Source organism: Eretmochelys imbricata, chromosome 14 (assembly GCF_965152235.1).
Source record: "Eretmochelys imbricata isolate rEreImb1 chromosome 14, rEreImb1.hap1, whole genome shotgun sequence".
Classification (NCBI taxonomy): domain Eukaryota; kingdom Metazoa; phylum Chordata; order Testudines; family Cheloniidae; genus Eretmochelys; species Eretmochelys imbricata.
In genome coordinates, this window is record NC_135585.1 from 14784355 (window position 1) to 14802851 (window position 18497).

Here is an 18497-nt window from a genome sequence, read left to right on the forward strand (position 1 = left end):
TGAGACCAGGCTTCATGTCTCTTCCTGTTGGATTAATAAGGCCAGGGATCACAGCTCCTCTTGGATTTTGGCTGATAGTTATTGCTTCACCTTTACAATCTAGCCCTTGTCCTCCTCCCCCATCATTAATCCACATCCCTTCTGCCTCTTTTCTCAACCTAGACTATAAGCTCCTCTGGGCTGGGTCCTTGTATTTATTTGTAAAGGGCCATGCACACTGATGGCGCAGTAGGAATAACAATAAAATGCCCCTTTGGAGCGATACAGCAGAACAGATTAGAACTCAAGCCCTGAGGGTGTTGAGGTCATAAGAAAATAAGGTAACAAAGGTTTCTTTCATTCGACCTAAAGTCACCCACTTATGCAATGCAGCCACAGCTTAATTACCACGTCTCCCCCGAAGCACAACTGGTTTCTATTGACTTCCTAAAGACAGGAAAGTGAAATCAGTTTTAATTATGTCCAAACATTATTGCCTCAGCCAGATTATAAACCACTGAGCACTGGCAGAGCAGGCAAAATTGTCCGGAAATAAATCCACACCTTCCAGCCCCCTCATCCCATTGTCACTGCAGGTCTCATCCACCCTTATGGGCTAAGCACTTTTGCAATATGCCTGTTTGTTAAATTTGATCATAATCGTGAAACATTCTTAAATCTGCACTCCTGATCTGTATGTCATAGCAATAAACATTCTCATAGATATTTAAACAATGTACTCATTGCTGTGGTCCTGTAACAAAGAGTATTGCAATCAGATCCGCACAATGCAACCTGTTGAGTTTAGGCTGAATCTAAAGACACCCATCACTGTGATATCTAAGCATCAAATTCTTAATGAGCATATGCCTGTTATAACCTAAAACTCACTAAATTCCAGCTCTGGTGGCCTACCAGCAGAAACCAGTTCCACTGGTACAGATCCTCAGTTGTAAATGCCCTATTAGCAATATTATCCCAACAGATGTTAATGACCCTGTCAACTACCTGGTACTTGGCGCATTCGGCCGTTTAGAGAACATACCCAACAACTATAAGTAAACAGCCAGCACAGAGCATCAGCGTGACATGTTCACAGAGGACCATTCTGCACTAGCTGAAGCTGACAAATGGTCTTCATGGGTAACCAAGTCAAGCTCATTGCTATAAGCTAGCCTGAAGGTGATAAGCACCTGGATTGCCCTGAAAAGAGTCCTGTCACAGAGTACTAGTGTGGTCTGTGAATTCCCTCCCACAATTGCTATGTAAACCTTGCAAGACTCATAAGCCAGGTGGACACAATTAAACCACCTTCACACAGCTTCTCCTTATTAAATGCAAAAAACACTCCCACACCTTCTGGCAAACTTGGGTTTATGCTGAAGCAAGACTACGGCCAGAGGAAACAGAGCTAGCAGGTCTCAAAAAGACAAGCAAAGTTGGGCTCCTCCTCCAGATATTATGGATGGTTTGTTGCCTTATTTCCCCACCAACCTTGCAGTGAATAGCACGAACTGAACAGTGTGCCCCTACAGTATACACGTTCAGCTTCAGCTAATGGACACAAGCCATTTCCACAATTCCTTTTCCCTGTTCCTTGGGCAAAACCAATACGTGCCACTGGCCAATGTTCCTTCTAATTCTGTGTGCAGAATTACAGGCTGACTGAGCACAGATTTAATACTTCTGAGTGCAGCTCCTTCATCCCTATTCACCTTCTCAGGACGTTTCCTCTCCATCCCCTACATTCAGTCTAACTCTTCTTAATCACTTCCGTCTTCCCGCAATCTTTCTTCGTCTCTCTCCTCTCATTCACATACTCTTCCCCGCACCCCCCTTCACATTCATACACTGGCTAGCTCCCTGCACTTACTGTCCCCCATCTCAACACACACACACTCTCCATTTACAGATGCGTAGGGCTTGAAAATACTACAACTACTACCTTAAGGACAGAAGCCTAGTGGACATTAGAAAAAGGATTGCTGGTATACTAGAACAGCAAACCCTCCTAGTAGAGATGCTGCTTATACCACCAAAAGAGTGATTTTGCTGGTTTCCCTTATACCAGTTCCCCGAGTGAAAACCTATGCTGCAGAAGCATGTTTATGCTGGTATAACTGCAGTGGTTATAGAGTAGGGTTTTTGCCAATGTAACAGTGTCATTTAAAAAAAAAAAAAATCGTGCCACTACCCAACACTGCTATGCTGACAAAAGTTTCTAGTGCAAACCTGGCCTATGCCTACAAACATAGGTGAAAATACCTGCACTTTAACACACACAACTAGCCACACTTCTATAATTTTTAAATGATTAGGTGCTGTTTGGGTGCTGCATTTAATTGTAGCAATCATCTTTCTATTTAATCAGTTCATTCTGACTCCTATGCTAAGCCTTGTCTACTGAAGCTCCACTGGTTTAACTTGAATTGGTTTAAAACTCAATTTAACTAACCAGTGTAAATCTGTGTGGACACTCATCAGCTTAAGGCTGTTTAGATCAAATTTAGCTCACACCTATAACTTTACAAGTAATACAAAAATAAAATATAAATAAGTAAATAATATAGGTGTAAGCTAAACTGACACAAGCCAGGTTTAAGTCCATTTAAGAGTGTTCATACAGAAAGTGGCACCAGTTTAAGTAAACTGGTTTAGACTCACACCTTTAGTTAAACCTGTGCAACTTTGCATTTAGACCAGGACATTGTACTCCTGGCGTAGTTATCTCCTGTCCTTTTGCTAGATGTTCCTCCCCCTCCTGGCTTCACTCCACTTCTCCTTTCCTTTTATAAAGCATGTATCTTGCCGTGCACGTGCTGTTCCCTCTTTTCATTCTCTTTCCCTCCACTTTGCCCTGTTCCCCTTTCTTTCCTTACTTTATTTTCCGTTCTCTATCATCTCCTGTATGTTTTCTCTCTCCTTTCTTCTCCCAAGGGTCTCAAAAACTTTATTCCCACATACACACACTCTTATCCACTGAAGCCACAGGTATCCCATGTAATTTTCTTTTACCGTTGTTTTGCAACTCAGCATGTCTAATAATTTACCAGAGTAAACAAACCCAAAAGGGGTGGATGAACAGATTCCATTTCGGTCCAGAGAGGTCTGAAATTTGTTTTCCTTGTCTACAAGACGGCTGGCCAACACAGTTACAGCCTGGAATGAAGCTGTTTGCCCTCCTAGTAGCAGGCTGAATATAGGATACTGGGCTAGATGGACTACTGCTCTGACCAAATATGGCCATTCTTATGAATGCAGATATTACAGCAGTTTGGGGAAGTAGGACGGGACAGGAGATTTAAAAAATATTGTTGTAAGGAAATACAAAGATAATGAGCGAAAGCCTTATGTGTGGGTAACTCTTCCTCGCATGGGGAAGTTTAGGCCCTTCCTACAGCAATGACAAGGCTCCTACCCAAGGTTCTCTACTACAGGAAGGGTTAGACATTATAGTATTTGTTTATTTACATCTGTAATTTCAAGGGAGAGTGGTCCCTTCATTTTTCAGCATAAAATATAGGGAAGAAAACATTCCAATTAACAGTAAGAAGCCTGCTGTGAATGCCCCACAGAGCAATAAATAACCAGTGGGTTGCATCCAGGGATTGGTCATTTTATGCCTAACTTAAGCTCATCAATCACTCTTAAAGATGACTCATCAGACAGAAGTTTTGTGGTTAAAGTCTTATTTGGTGGTGTGCAACACTATCATGGCAAAAAGAACAGATTACAAAAATCACTTTAGATAATATATACAATATTGTTACATTGAAGAGATCCAGAATTCTGGATACCTCACACCCTACCTGGCAATTAGCCTAGGTATATTACCACCTGTCAGTTATTTTAGCACTTATATAGCACCATTCATCCAAGGATCTCAGAATGCGTCATACAAGTGGGCAAGCATTATTACCCACTGTACAAATAAGAAAGTTGAGGCACAGAGAGTTTTTCTTGATTAGAAAGAGTGGTCAAGTTCAGATCAGGCTTGGCTAATACAGGTTAGCGAAACCTGACTTTTTTTCCTAGTGTAGATGCAGGGTAACATCTTCTAGGCTACAATTTGACTAGCTAAATGTGTCTACAGTAGGAAAAGGGTCAAATTTAGGTTAGGCTCAGCTAGCACGTTAGCTAAGTCCAAACTAAACTCAAGTACTTTTCCTAGCGGAGAGAACCCCAGAGAGGTTGAGTACCTTGTCCAACATCACACAAAGCAGATCACTGGCAGAGCTAGAAATTGAACCCAGACTGCCAGAGCCCTGATCTGACTAGCAGACCATGATACCACCTGGTAGATATTTGAAGCCATCACTCATGCAGATCAAGGAAGCTGAGGGAGGAAAACCACCAGCCAACATCCCTGCCAGGTTGATGGAAACTTCACGCAGTCAGTGTGAGCCATGTGCAAGAGTTGTATACATATATTCTTCACTTCCGAACACAACTCCCCATCCCCACTGAAGGAGCAGGCTCCCTGGAGCAGAGCATCTCCTTCCCATCACAGCCTACGGGGAAGCTTTCCTCTCTGCCAGCTCAGCCAGCTGCTTCTGGCGCCTCTCCACCACATCTTGACGCTTCTTCTCATAGCGCTCATACTCCCTAGCACGGAGCTCCTCCACCTCAGGGAAGAAGCGGTGCCTGAGACAGAGAAAGATGTCACCGCAGTGAACTGAGCGTGCCCCCGCCACATCCATCTAAGTCCCCCACACATGCTGAGCCCCTCCCTGCCGCCCAAGGCCCCCAGTATCCCCCCAGCTGAGCCCCCCCATCGCTGCCAGCCAAGCCCCCAGTGCCCCCCACACCGTTGAGCCCCCCATCGCTGCCAGCCAAGCCCCCAGTGCCCCCCACACCGTTGAGCCCCCCATCGCTGCCAGCCAAGCCCCCAGTGCCCCCCACACCGTTGAGCCCCCCATCGCTGCCAGCCAAGCCCCCAGTGCCCCCCACACCGTTGAGCCCCCCATCGCTGCCAGCCAAGCCCCCAGTGCCCCCCAAGCCCCCAGTGCCCCCCAAGCTGTTGAGATCCCCATCGCTGCCAGCCAAGCCCTCAGTGCCCCCCACACCGTTGAGCCCCCCATCGCTGCCAGCCAAGCCCCCAGTGCCCCCCAAGCCCCCAGTGCCCCCCAAGCTGTTGAGATCCCCATCGCTGCCAGCCAAGCCCTCAGTGCCCTCCACACAGCTGAGCCCGCTCAATCCCTGCCGGCCAAGACCCCCAGTGCCCCCCAATCCCTGCCAGCCAAGGCCCCCCAGCACCTCCCCTCCGCTCTCTGCCGGCCAAGTCCCTCCTCCCCGCACCTGTACGCGAAGGCGGTGGCCAACGCACACAGGATACTGCCGAAGAGGAGGGGCTTTGCCAGCCGCTTCCGCGCCGACATACGGCCCACCATGGCGGGTAGCAGCAAGGCCCCGTTACGGGCCTCGGGGCCTCCCGCCCTCCACAAACGTCACATCCGGCCGCGCGCTCAGCATTGCCGCCTGTCTGTCAGGGTTGCCCTTACGTCATTTCCGCCCCGCTGCCTAGGTCTCCGTGCGTGTGGCGCCGGGAGCGGTTAGTGGCGCCGCGGGGCGCTGTGCGCGTGAGGGCAGGGTGGCGGGGGAGCCTGGGGTGACAGAGCCCGGGGCCTGGTAGCAGCTCAGGAGGTCCCGTCCCGGGTCCCTGTCCTCCTAGTCTGTGCCCGGGGCATGTGGGCCGCTGCTGGGCTGAGAGCTGCGCTCCACAGGCCCTGACCCGACCGCCCACGGCTAGCGCCCTGGGCGCAGGGTCTGGGACAGCGCTGGAGACGGTGTAAGGCCCGAGCTGGATTGCAAAGCAGGTTCCCCCTGTAACTGGTTCAGGAGGCACCTGGGTGGTGACCTGGACCACGTCGCAGTGTTGCCGGCTCTTCTGATTTTCAGTGGGAGTCTTGCAATAATTGGGGGTAGTTCTTAAAGCCCCAGCTCCTGGAGTCCTGTGACTATGTGAGACTCTTTCATTTTTAAAAAGGTCAGATTCTATCCCTTGTTGCGGAGAAAAGCATGAAAATGTGATCCACCCCCAGCCCCTAGTGCAGCCCAAAGGTTCAGAAACCTCATGGCCAATAGAAAGAAACAAAAAATGTATTATTTTATTTGCAAATCTTGTGATTTTTAAACCAATCTCATTTTTTTGTGCATCTTGACTCATAATTTTTGAATGTTTGGGATTGGCAATAGTGCATTTTAAGATTAGAGGGAGCTTCTGCCCCATTCAAACTGGCCTCATCTACTCTAGGGAAATCAACATCATAAATCCACCAAAGGTTGCAATGATGGAAACTGTAGTGTAGGTGAGGATCAGGGGTTTTTACCAGCATTCATCTAGCCCTACTCAGAAAAGAGTTAGAAGACACTACAGTAAAAACACTCATGGCTAGTCTATGCTACCACTAATGGAGCTGCACCTATGCTAGACCAAACATGGGACAATTATCAGTTATTCTCAGTGCAGATAAACCCCACTGTAGCTAGCATGGTTCTGATCCAAACATGGACAGGGCCTGAGCTTGTAATCCTGCCACTTGCAGTTCCCTCAGTGAGTCTGAAGGGAGGCAAAAGAAAATCAATTGAATATTTTACACTTATTAAAATGTTTTTATTAACCTTGCAGTGAAACTGGGGCCATTCAGGACATTGTTGTGAACAAAACTTAATTTTCTCTCTCTAGCACCATGTCCCAGAAGCAGCGGGATCTGCTGGAACTGGGGCGGCTTGAATACTTGCAAGCGCTGGTCACCGAGTTCCAGGTAACAGAGAGTCCAGGTGAGCTTATAAACCTTTTTCTTTTTATTAAAGTATATTCCAAATGTCAGGATCATAACTGGCTCATCAGTTGCTGGTTGATTTTTTTTCTTCAGGAATTAGAGAGCCCAGCCCATCTCAGCTGCCTCTTTTGTCACCTAAATGCTGCTTATATATTGCAGAAGCCAAGGAGCAAGTACTGGCTAATCTAGCCAACTTCGCCTACGATCCCAAGAACTACGAATATCTCCGACAGCTTCAAGTCCTTGACCTGTTCCTGGATATGCTCACAGAGGATAATGAGACCCTTGTGGAGTTTGCAATTGGTAAGGAGTGGATTTAAAACTACTTGTAAAATGAACAATAGCAGTTCCAAGCACTGGTTGGATATATCGCTGCTTTGATTCTGTAGTCCACTTGAATTTGGGAGAGAGGATCAACCACACATGACAAACCATCTGTGGCAGATGTTGAACAAACTGCTTAATGCACTGCTGGAAGGCCCTCAGATACTATGGTGATGAGGACAGTATAAAAACCTATATAGAATAGCTGGAACAGGTGAGAGAGATCAGGATAGGGGCTTGAGGTGAATTATTTCACGTTAAGGCAAGTCTCCCCTTCACTCCACTAACATGCTGCAGTGCTGAAAAATAAACAAACTTATTTATAAGACTAGGTAAAACCCTGAATATTGGAACAAAAACTCCAGTTCAATGGTAATTTGTAATGCATGTCCCTATTGTAATGATACAGTCATTGAGAACAACTAAGGTTTTTCCGTAGAGCATGAGCAGGTCCAGTATTGTTACTATGGCTATTTTTGACAGTTAATCCTCTAAAAGGACCAGTTCTAAATAATATAATGAAGTCTTCTGAGGAATCTCATTAGAGCCAGTCAGGGTGGATTCAATACACACTGGGAGCCAGCCATGCCAAATTCAAATCCTGAATGGTTAGATGATGTAATGGCTAAATACACATAGCCCTGTGTACTTACCACAGCTTCCACTGACAGAGCTGCACTGGGGGTGTTATCGATCAAAATGTTGCTAGTATGGCTGCACCCTAAGTGCAAAGTGTTGTTAGTACAGGATACATACTAGTATTTGCACCAATAGAAATCATATTTACAATATCTTAATTAGTATTAATAATGCCATGCTACTTCTAATAGCACTTCTCATAACTAATTAAGCCACTATAGACCCTGTGCAGTACAGAAGGTATTTCTAGGAATCTCACACTCTTTACTGGATTATAGCCACCGTAGAGGTGAAATAAGGCAGTTCCTTAACAGAAAACCAAGTCTTTTAACCAGAGGATTTTTAAATGACAAGTTCTGTTTGTTTAATCTCTTGTGAAAGATGTTACCTCCAACAGCATAGTGCCCCCTAATGTCATATAGGGGAATGAGTGCTTTGGTTGAAAAATCACCTTGACTTTTGAGAATAAACTTAGCCCGGGAGCAGGGGAGACACAGTTTTCCAACTACTATAAAAATATTCTGGGCAGTTGATTCTATGTGGGGACAAGGGTCTCAGTGAAGTGCAAACCAGTATTTTGTTTCTGGTATTGTATGTACTTTATACCAGTAATAAGCACATTAAATTGGGTGGAATTAACACCTGTAGTTAGTTCAGTGCAAGTGTATGTATGGACACACTTATATCACAATAGTACGCTCTTGTGAACTAACTTAAGTAGGTTGTTGGGGTTTTTTTGTTTTTAAAGAAAACTGTTAGACTTGCTCTGAACTAACTAAAGGCATAAATGGCAACGATCAGTTATTTTGATCTCAGTTACCATGTAAACAAGCCCTAAGAAAGAGCTGAGGATCCTGGGTGAAGCAATGCCACTTAACCTCAACAGGGAGTTAGTTAGGTATTAGTAAGAGGAGGATCTAAGGTGGTGGTAGCTGGTGCCACACTCCCTCTCTTTTCTATTTCAGGTGGTCTTTGTAACCTCTGTCTGGATAAGACAAACAAGGACTATATTTTGGAGGCAGATGGGGTGGCACCTGTAATAAACTGCTTATCCAGCTCAAATGAGGAGACAGTGATGTCGGCAGTGACTACTCTGATGTACTTGACCATGCCACAGTCTCGCCAGCAGACCACGGCACTCCCGGTGGTGGAGTGCATGTTACGTTTCTCCCTCTCAGCTAACAGGAGGCTAAGCAACCTGGCAAGGGTCTTCCTTGAGGATTATTGTTCTCCTGTGCAGGTGGAGGAGGCCAGGAACCTGAGCAAACATACAGCTGTAGGGATCCCGCTCCCAAAGGACTGATGTTGTGCAGAGCAGAGGGAGTAGCTTGAGACTGTTATTGCGTGAGAAGAGATATTCTTGATTTCATCTTTAGAGCCCCCTCCACCTGCAGGACTGGTGAAACTAGTGAAAGACATTGCTAAAATTCTGCCTCAGTTTGAAAGGGGCAGGTGGGGAGCCAGGACATGGGTCCAGAAGTCAGGATTAGCAGCTAAACTGTTGTTAATACAAAACATATTATGGCTGTTAGAGAGCAGGCCAAGCAATTCCTGAACCATCACCCAAATAACCATTTCTGATGTTACCCTTCCCAGTGTGGTTGTCAGGTAACTTAAACCCAACACAATTCTTTTGCATCACCTTCACCGTAGCTGCAACTATTGCTGCCCGTCTTCTCAATGGTTATAGCTTTGAAATATGTTTAAATCATATGGTCTTTATTTCTCAATAGGAGAGAACACTCCTCCTTCCCCCTACAATTTGCAGTTTGATCACATACCTCAGAACTAAGTATGAGCCAGCATCCTCATACCACAGGCACCTGGCCAGTTAATTAGGATACAGGACTAGCCCTACTGATGTTAAATATCAATAGGAATAATATATTCACCACAACATAGCTGTTGGGAAAGATGCAGATTAAGATTTAAAAGGGAATACTAACAGCAGACTTCAGCTCAGAAGGACAACTGGTCTTGTGGTAGCTTTTGTAAAACTTCCTCTTACGTTCTTTTTTAAGTTAATGTTTTATTAAGTGTAAACTGTTCTGGATCAGACATTCACCAACTACAGCATTTGCAACCTAAATCTTAGCAGCTCATATTAATGCAGGAGAACCAGGAAGTGAAACTATCTACTTTCATTATGAGCCAAGTAGGGTAAAAAGTGGAAGGGTGCTGAACAGCCAGTCTGGCTCAGTATGTGAGATTATTAAAATTGTTAAACTGTTGAAAACAAGATTTCCTTTCCTAACATGATGGTGTCCCTCATACTTACAGCTTCAGGTATTTGAGTGAATGGGCAGAGAGCAGAGTGCTTTCATGGAGTTTTACAGCCCTACTTCCTCTTTCTAATTTCTTCATCCTCCCTTCCTGCCAACCCAAAACATGCTACCTAGCGTTATAAGCAGCTGCTCATCTCTTGTCAAGTTTCTCCCTCCAAACGTCATTAATGACTCTCCATAAAGAGTCAGTAATTTAATTGCAACTACATTTCAGAAATAGTCTAAAGAAGATACAAATCTTAAAAAAATAAGCTTTGTATCTTTGGCCCTTAAAACTGCCCCTACCCAAGTCAGTGCACTTTGTTTAAATGGGATTTCGTTGCCAGTTCCTAACTTATCAGTTCCCATTGGCAGTGAGACTAGCATAGCATTCTTTTTCCACATTGCTTCTGCGTTTGCTTTCCACTATCCCCCTCCAGTCATCGGCCCACGACTGTAGCCGCCTGCGTGGGGTCTGAAGCTCTAGATGCTTGTTATGGCAGCAAGTGAACAAGATGTGTTCCCAGCTTGGCTTAGGCTCCGCACCTGAGAAGAGCCAGAATGGAAAGCTGAAGTTAGTCGTTCTTTTCTCCAAACAACAGTAAATCATCTGCTGTGAAATCTCCACCTCAAGTTTCCCAAACCTTTAATGGTGTCTTTGTCATCAACCAGGAGGTCAGCTGACACAACGGTTTTATCCCGGGTCAGAATCAGTCGCTCCACAAACTTAGGACCCAAGTATTTTTCCACCCAGCTGTACTGTTAGGGGAGGAAGTAGAGCATTAGAAGAATTTTACTTAGTAGCAAGTTTGACTATTTATAGTATAGTGATCTCATGCTACAGGCCCAAATCTCTTCTAGGAGTGTTATGAACCCTGCAGTTGGGCCGTGGTGCGGGCCACTAAAAGGACTGATGTGAACTGTACTTTCAGTGCCCTTCGCTCATGACTGCATTGGGTACCATGAAGTTACACTGGCGTAAAGCAGCATGAGAGGAAGTCAACCTAGGGCATATACCAGGCCCTTCATTATCTAACCCCAAAGTACTTGAGTAACCCCTCTCTCCCTACATTTCTGCCTGGCAGTGATCATCTCTCAATTTAGTCAGGATTTTCTCAGAGGAGGAGCCTCTGGCATGCAGTACCGTCCCGGTGCAGTGCATCAGAAACCCCTTGGTTGCCTCTGGAGTATGCAGTGAGTCAAGGCAGCGTCTACTTGACCATATTGCATCTGTTCTTTTACCCTCCCCCACTCTTCCCATGCCATTTCTTGCAACTGTGGGTATGAGTTGCTGAAAGTTGTTGTTTGTTTGTCTGGTTTGGTTTTTAAGTTTTATATTCTGGCTTCCATTGCGTAAGACTCAGATGCCTTGCAAAAGGCATGACACAGTACTGCTCCTGGCCTTTTATACTTCCTCTCAGTCTGAAAAGCTGCCACTCACATGGAGTATTTTTGCATGCTGGGCCCTACAGACTTCACAGGCTGCAGCTTGGCTTTGTTCACATTGGTATGGTACTTGGGCATGTACTAACAGTTGAAAGAGGCTAGATTCTGCAATAGCAGTCTTAAAGCGAGGGTAGGGGGAGATCTCCAACCTTCTCCAGGATGCAGTGCTCATACTTCATCAGGGGGCTCGTGCAAATAAAAACTTCAGTGCTAAAAAGAAACAGCCCTGATTAGTAATCATCAAACATGGAGAATAGAAAAGAGCTGTGTACTGCAAAGTGTCCTTACTCCTGCATATGGATCATTTCCTGCATGGCTTCAATGGCTCCTGGAATCGGCTCCAACCCCAGAAAGAAGCCAGGTGACTCATAGACACTGGCTACCTTAGCCTGGAAGAGAGATGAGGAGAATTAGCAATTTTTTTTATTGTAGGTTTCTGCATAATAGCTATTGAATTTACCCCAGGGGTGTTATTAAACGTCAAAAGGATCTATTTTGTCCACATTTCAGAGGGAGATCAAGTGGCTGAGGTAATGGGTTACACAGTCTCACCTACTGGTTGCCAGGACAAATCCAGGCCAAGCAGATAAAGACTGGAAGTTGTTACCATCTGGTGGCCTGTGTGAAGTGAGGAGTTGGATCTCATTCCAGTTCCCAGTAGATATATATCCACCTCATTACAAAAACAAACAAATGTGCCACCAGACGAACACCCCAGAACACCACACTATGATAACTGGCACCCTCAGCAGAGGGGTCAAGGACAGACTGGGACACAGAGACTCAGTCATCCTCATGCCTTGCCACTGATCCTGCCAGACCACAACTGAAGCATACTGGAGGGAGGGTTGCTGTGTTGCTCTCCATGCTGTTGTATATGTGCTCTCTAAAGCCTCAGGCAACAAGATTAAAATGTCTTAAGAGCAGATTCTGGCTTCAGTGTAACAGTTTCCCCATGGTGATAACATCAGTGCAAATTCTATTTTAAGATGTTTAAGTTAGTGGCAAAATGACCAAAGCCAGGAAATTCAAAGCTTAGATAGTTACTTGTACCGTGAGGGTCAGCGTAGGCAGTGTGAAGGCTGGGAAATTAGTCTCTAGAAAGTTCAGCAATAGAGTGGGGTGTTTCTAGCAGTCCTGTGCAATTCAGTGCTAGGGACTGGAGTCCCTCATCCACAGAACCAGTTCAGCAGTGAGAGCAACTGCACAAGCTTTGCCAACCCCATCTCACCTGACCCTGACAATAAAGGTGCCACTTAAAACTAATTGTGGTAGTGGGTTTTGGGAGGGGCACCTGTGCACTGGCAGAGACCCACCATAGGCCAGTCACCACCCACCTGGAACAAAGTGACTGGTTCAGATTTGAAAGACAACAGAGATGACAGGCTTTTCTGAAACGGGGATGAGAGGCTTGTCACTAACTGTTTGTTTCATATACCTGTAGCCAAGGGCCTGATTTTAGAGGCTGAAAGGGACCAGGCAGAACAATGATGAATGTAGTTTTTAATATAATGCAGCCTCCTCCTGTGACTTGCTGCCATAAAGACATTTCAATAATGCAGGGCATTTCCTGGTCCTTAATCCTCACTGCCCCTGCAAGGTAGATTTTATCCTGACTGTTCCAGATAAAGAAATGGAGATTAAAAGCACTTGTCTGTGGTCACTGCAAATGGCAGAACTGGCTCTGAGTCTGGTGAGGTCCTTGTTCCCAGTCTCATGCATAGTTGAGACCATGCTGACTTTTCTTGTCCGTTTCTGGAAGTAAATAAGTGACAGAATTATCACTGTGCTCTGGCCCCTTTGTGCTAGCTAGGTAGGCTGGAGAACAGTAGTGCTGCAAGGCAGGTAGAAGGCCGCTCTGGAGAACACCCAGCTCAGAGACTCTTACACCAGGTGCAGAGCCATCTCCAGCAGCCACAGGAGCAGGGACTGTTCTGGAACAGAGTGGAGGCAGGGAGGGGGTATGAATGAAGGTCCTGGCCAGGACAGACCAGCAGCCTGGTGATTCTGCTCCCCTGCTCATTGAAGGAGGGGAACAAGTTACAGCAGCCCTCATTTGCATGGGGGGACTCCACTGGCCCCCACAGCCCATTAGTATGGGAGCACAAGCTGCTTCCCCCTTGCTCCTGGTGCCTGTGTTCCAGGCACAGGGATGAGCCTGCTTGTAATAATATCAGAGTTTTATCTGCTTCTATTCCATGCTGTCCCTCCCCTGCCAGAAACAGGACTCTCCTAGTCAGCTCCACAACTGACAGTTTTCAGGGTGGGGGAGGGAGGGGAAATTTACTGCTCATTCCTCAGCAAAAGGAGCAAGAGGCAGTGTTTTCATGCAGCTGCCCAAGCTGTGATGATGTGGGGAGGAGGGGGAATAACATGTGACAAAGACATTTTGCAGTTAATGGAAACCAGACCTTTAAAAGGAACAGAGGAAGCTTTTGACCTACACCCAGGCAGGGTTTAAAAGAGTGATCATAAGCTAGGAGAAAGTTCACTTTCAGAGGAGAATCGTTTAAGGGTAGCAAGGGCCTGAAGTGAGGCAAAGGCACAGAAAAGGTGAGTTAATACAGCTGTACTGTATGGTTTGCTATATGGTTCAGAGGCACCTTTGTCCCCTACGAAGAAGCTACACTGCCTGAGGTGGGGGTACAACCCTCCATTCATTTAGTGATGTGCTTCCTCCTCATTTAAAACACAGCAAACAAAATTAAAAGGGTCATTCATGCACCTTTTAGTTGGAAATAACTGGTCTGCATCCAACTCAACTTTTTTTTCTTTTTTTTTTTTTTGGTAATTGACTTAAGACTGGGTGGTTGGTCAGTGACCTGGGTGAAATCACTTGGGGAGTCTCAATGCTGGTTGTAGCAGAACGCTACTCACATCACAAAACCCACCACCACTCTTCACCCTCTCGTTAGCAATCACAATAGTCTAAAGGATTGAATAGAATGTGGGGACTAAGCTCCCACTCACACTTTGGGTAGGTTTACATGGGAGCTTGGGGTGTAGTTTCCAGCTCCAGGAGACATACATGCACTAGCTCTGATTGAGCTGGTGTTCTAAAAATAGTAGCTACGGTGGCATAAGTGTTGGGACAGGCTAGCTGCCCCAAGTACATGCCTAGGGTTTTAGACAGGATTGTACTTGGAGTGGCTAGCCTGTCATGCCACTTGCCTGCATTGCACTCACTCTGCAGCAGCAGCTCAGCTCCTCAGGTTTGGTCCGACAGCTCTTCCATCACCAAATTTTAGTGAGTGGTATTGCGTCCTGGTGCGCCATGTCACAATACAACTCAGTTTGGGGGCCTGCAGCAAACTGCCCCCATCTCTTGGCTTCCCCAAGTTGTTGTTTGTTGAGTTATTTTTTTAAATACTTATTGCAACTCTAGGTATTCTTGTTATGTCTGCAGATGTCAAATCCTTTTATTGAATCTGGCTAAGCTAGGATCCAGGTGTTGTATTGTGAACACTTGTCAATTGAGAAGCAGAACCCAGATCGTTTCACACAGACAACTTGGCAGTCAAGTACAGTAAAGAGAAAGGAGTTAAACACAAATAACTTTTAAAAAACAAAGCATTTACAAAGTGGAATTAGGTCATCTTATATTATGACCATTAATAGAAAGGAAACAACATTTAATATTAAAACAAGAATTAACAACTAAAACTTGGTAGTAGGCAATGGTTAAAGTTCAGAACAAATGGACAGTTAATAAAATACCTATTGATTAGGCAAGGATTAAAATACCAAACACTGACATTTAAACACCAAAAGGTACAAAATGGGATTCAGTAAAGGGGCAGAATGGATTATTTAAATATGGAACTAAGACACGTGCCTATCATCAAATAATTTAAATCAGCGTAGCAGCTAGTACCCCCAGTCATGCTAGGTGGGGTACAGACACATACAAAGACATGGTACCCGCCCTGGGGCAGAGACAGTTTCTTCTTACATGCATGTACAACACCAAGCACATTTTGAGAACAACCACAATTAAAATTAACAGTAATCAGATGGTAACAGCTTTCTTTCATCCTGACCTCAGCTGGATTCAAACCAGTGATCTAGAGGGGACTGACTGTATCCCACTGGCACCAATGAGTTTTGGGGGCATGGGCAGTATTGGTATGGATCAGTAACGGGCTGACAGACCCACAAAAAGGCCACAATCCATCTTGCCACCATGAGGTGGATTACAGACTCACCACATAATAATGTATAGGCTAGCAACACGGACGAGCACTTAGCCTACTAGAAGAAAAATGTTTGCCCCAAAGCATTTGGATACCAGGGTCAGATTCACTCAGAGAACAAACTATTTTCATTTCAATTGGGTTGGGATCCTATTTACTTAAACGTAGGGGACAAGGAAGGTGCCAAAAAGTTTCTAGTATGACATTGTGCATCAACTATGAGAAAGGGACCGAAAGACTTTTTCCATTGGACCATATGAACTGGAACCATAAACTCACTGAACATTAAATCTCACCAAATGAGGGTAAATCCATCCTCATCATCGTAGCCACTCGTGCTCCACACCTGAACATAGCCATTATATGAACAACATACCCCCATATCTCAGTGTCTGTACTTTGACCCGTTAACCTTTTTCCCCCAATCGGGGATATTGCAGATTATGTATTCCTTACACCATCCGATCCTAAATTGAATTTTGCACCTCTTGATAATCGGTACCTTATTCCCTGATAACCAGAAACTTCTACGCTTAAACTCTGTACCATTTTTTTTATCATCTTCATAAAATTATTAAATCTGTTAAAAATAGCCACAAACTACAAACAAGTGAATAGCCTGATCAGATTAAACCTATGAAAAATCAGACCTGAATTGAGTGATCCAAGTACCTAGTTCTGGTGACAGAGAAAAAGAGGAACATGAATAATGGTCTTTTAACTGCCAGTTACAGGCATGGGTGGTTTTCTAGCCTATTTGGGACTTTAAAAATAGAAGCAGTGGATGTCTCAGGGAAGGTATGGGATGTGATTTGGTCCAGCACTCCTCTTACTATCTGTAGAGGGCATTAAATATTCTGTAAAGAAAAGAAGGCTTCAAATCCATGCTCCTAGTAGTTTTATTCTTTAATGTTTACAGTTTACTTAAAAAACAAACAAACACACAGCCACAACTCTCATTTTCCACTGAATGCATGGGCTGAAGTGGGCTGTAACTCACGAAAGCTGATGCTCAGATAAATTTGCTAGTCTCTGAGGTGCTACAAGTCCGCCTTTTCTTCTTGCGGATACAGACTAACAGGGCTGCTACTCTGAAAACTCTCATTCAGTATCCGACATTAGGGGAATCCACCAAAGGCAATAGTTTAGGCTACTGGAAGCTTAAAAGATCTGGGTTCATTTGCAGCTTTAATACATTGTTTCCCGTAGCTGCTCTGTGCACTGCAGTTCCCTCCCCAGTACCCCCATCCCAGGTCTGGTGCGAGACTCAGCTAACCTCTATAGCGTACTTAGAGATCCTTGGATGGATGGTTTCATTACCGCTGCTGTGTAGCAATAACAGGTTGTCCGAGTGGGTGAATGAACGCAATGATGATGCTATTGTGGACAGATTTTCAGCTGGAGTATATTTTTACTGGCTGTGGCTGAGTAAGGAGGCAAGACTGTTCGTCCCGTCCTTGTCCCCCCCATCTTGGGAAGGGGCTGGCACGCTCACGGTGAGCCGATTATGCTACAACTGAAGGTTAACAGTGGTAGCATTCAACAATCCTCTCTACTACAGGGTCGCCTCCATTTTGCCCTTACCGGTAGTCTAGGAACAGCGCATTTCTCGCTCTCCACTAAAGCAGAGAGAACCGCTCAGTTGCCCCAAACGACACTCACGCTGCGCTCCTTCTGGGTTTGCTCTAAAGCCGATCCGCTGGGATCGGACTGTCCCCCTTGCTCTGTGACACACCTACCCCGCATTACCACTCCCCCGCCCCGGCAGCCCGTCTGCCCAGACGGGGCACGCGGCCCCCGGCCCGCCGCGCAGTGCAGCGCATCGGCCAGCTGGGGCCCCCACGGGCCACGCTGCGGGGATACTTCTGCCCACTCCCACTGCCCGCGACCCAGCTCCAGCCCCCGGCCTCTCACCGCCAGGTCCTCCCGCAGGCGGCGGTACTGGTCCCGGACCGAGAAGCCCCTCCGTTCCGCCAGCTCCACGTGGGGCTCCCCAGGGTAGCGGGCGAGGAAATGCCGCAGCACGCCGCCCTCGAAGTCCGCCAGCACCCCGTCCATGTCCACCAGCACGCGGAGGCGGGACGCGGTCGACCCAGCCATAGCGCTCGGGGCCGGCTGCCGGGTCTAGACTAGAACCCACGCGGTAGCAGCCGCCTCCTAGAGCCCCCAGAGGCTGTTATTCAATAGGACTGGGCGGAGCTTGTCTTTATGAATATTCATCCGTCCCTGGCAGGCCGCCGGCGGCAGGGATCTGAGCGCTCGCGGCCCTGGGGGCTGCAGCGAAGCCCGGCCGGCGGGGCGCGCAGGCGGGGTTCCCAATGGATGGATGGATTCACGGAAGAGGCTGGGCTCCGGAGCAGCGAGTGGGGAAATCCTCCATCGCTGCAATCCGCTCCTGCAGATCGTGCCAAAGCTCAGCCGGGACCGGGTGCTCAGCCGGGCCAGGTCCTGCTGGGGGGCTAGCACGTGGGGCTCGGGAGGTAGCAGGCTTGGCCAGATCAGTTGTGGGAGTGCTTTCTTGCCCATGCCTCTCCTGAAGTCATTAAACCACCAACCAGCCCTGTGCTCCTGCAGCTGCCTGAACTTTAGGCCTAACCCGTTTCAGGCCTGGCTTCCAGGAGGCCTCACACCTGGTAGAGAAGAGAACTAGAGCTTTTCACCTACACAAGCTGAACCCATCACTGTTTGACCTGCCCTTCCACAGCACTTGTTGAAGAGCCTCAACATCATTACTTGACTTTTCCTAGTCTGTCCCAAAAGCCAATTAAGTTCTGATTTTAACACTAATGTTTGTTTTGCTCTTTCTGTGTGTAACACATGCCTGTATAGTGATGGAAGAGCAGGCTTGTGCTAAATCTGACCACTGCAAA

The 18497-nt window shown here is 46.4% G+C and overlaps 2 protein-coding genes and 1 long non-coding RNA gene across 5 annotated transcripts; 1 reads left to right on the plus strand and 2 right to left on the minus strand.

The window, feature by feature from the left end:
- Window positions 1-3651: 3651 nt before the first annotated feature.
- LOC144275075 (uncharacterized) lies at window positions 3652-5436 on the minus strand. Its single transcript, XR_013347979.1, has 2 exons — window positions 5278-5436; window positions 3652-4623 (listed from the first exon to the last, which is right to left on the minus strand). It is a non-coding gene; the product is annotated as an uncharacterized LOC144275075 (long non-coding RNA).
- A 45-nt stretch (window positions 5437-5481) lies between these two features.
- On the plus strand, window positions 5482-9978 carry ARMC7 (armadillo repeat containing 7). Of its 3 annotated transcripts, none has more exons than XM_077834186.1 (4): window positions 5482-5530; window positions 6665-6759; window positions 6921-7064; window positions 8690-9978. In XM_077834186.1, the coding sequence occupies exons 2-4, from the start codon at window positions 6669-6671 to the stop codon at window positions 9025-9027; spliced, it is 573 nt and encodes a 190-aa protein (XP_077690312.1). In that variant the 5' UTR covers window positions 5482-5530; window positions 6665-6668; the 3' UTR covers window positions 9028-9978. The 3 variants fall into 3 exon arrangements, with proteins under 3 accessions (XP_077690312.1, XP_077690310.1, XP_077690311.1); XM_077834184.1 differs by lacking the exon at window positions 5482-5530 and adding an exon at window positions 5546-5965; XM_077834185.1 differs by lacking the exon at window positions 5482-5530 and adding an exon at window positions 5546-5940.
- A 101-nt stretch (window positions 9979-10079) lies between these two features.
- On the minus strand, window positions 10080-17788 carry NT5C (5', 3'-nucleotidase, cytosolic). The gene is made up of 5 exons (XM_077834183.1): window positions 17542-17788; window positions 11723-11823; window positions 11584-11644; window positions 10633-10747; window positions 10080-10534 (listed from the first exon to the last, which is right to left on the minus strand). Exons 1-5 carry the CDS (start codon window positions 17725-17727, stop codon window positions 10347-10349), a joined length of 651 nt encoding a protein of 216 aa, XP_077690309.1. The 5' UTR covers window positions 17728-17788; the 3' UTR covers window positions 10080-10346.
- Between the last annotated feature and the right edge of the window lie 709 nt (window positions 17789-18497).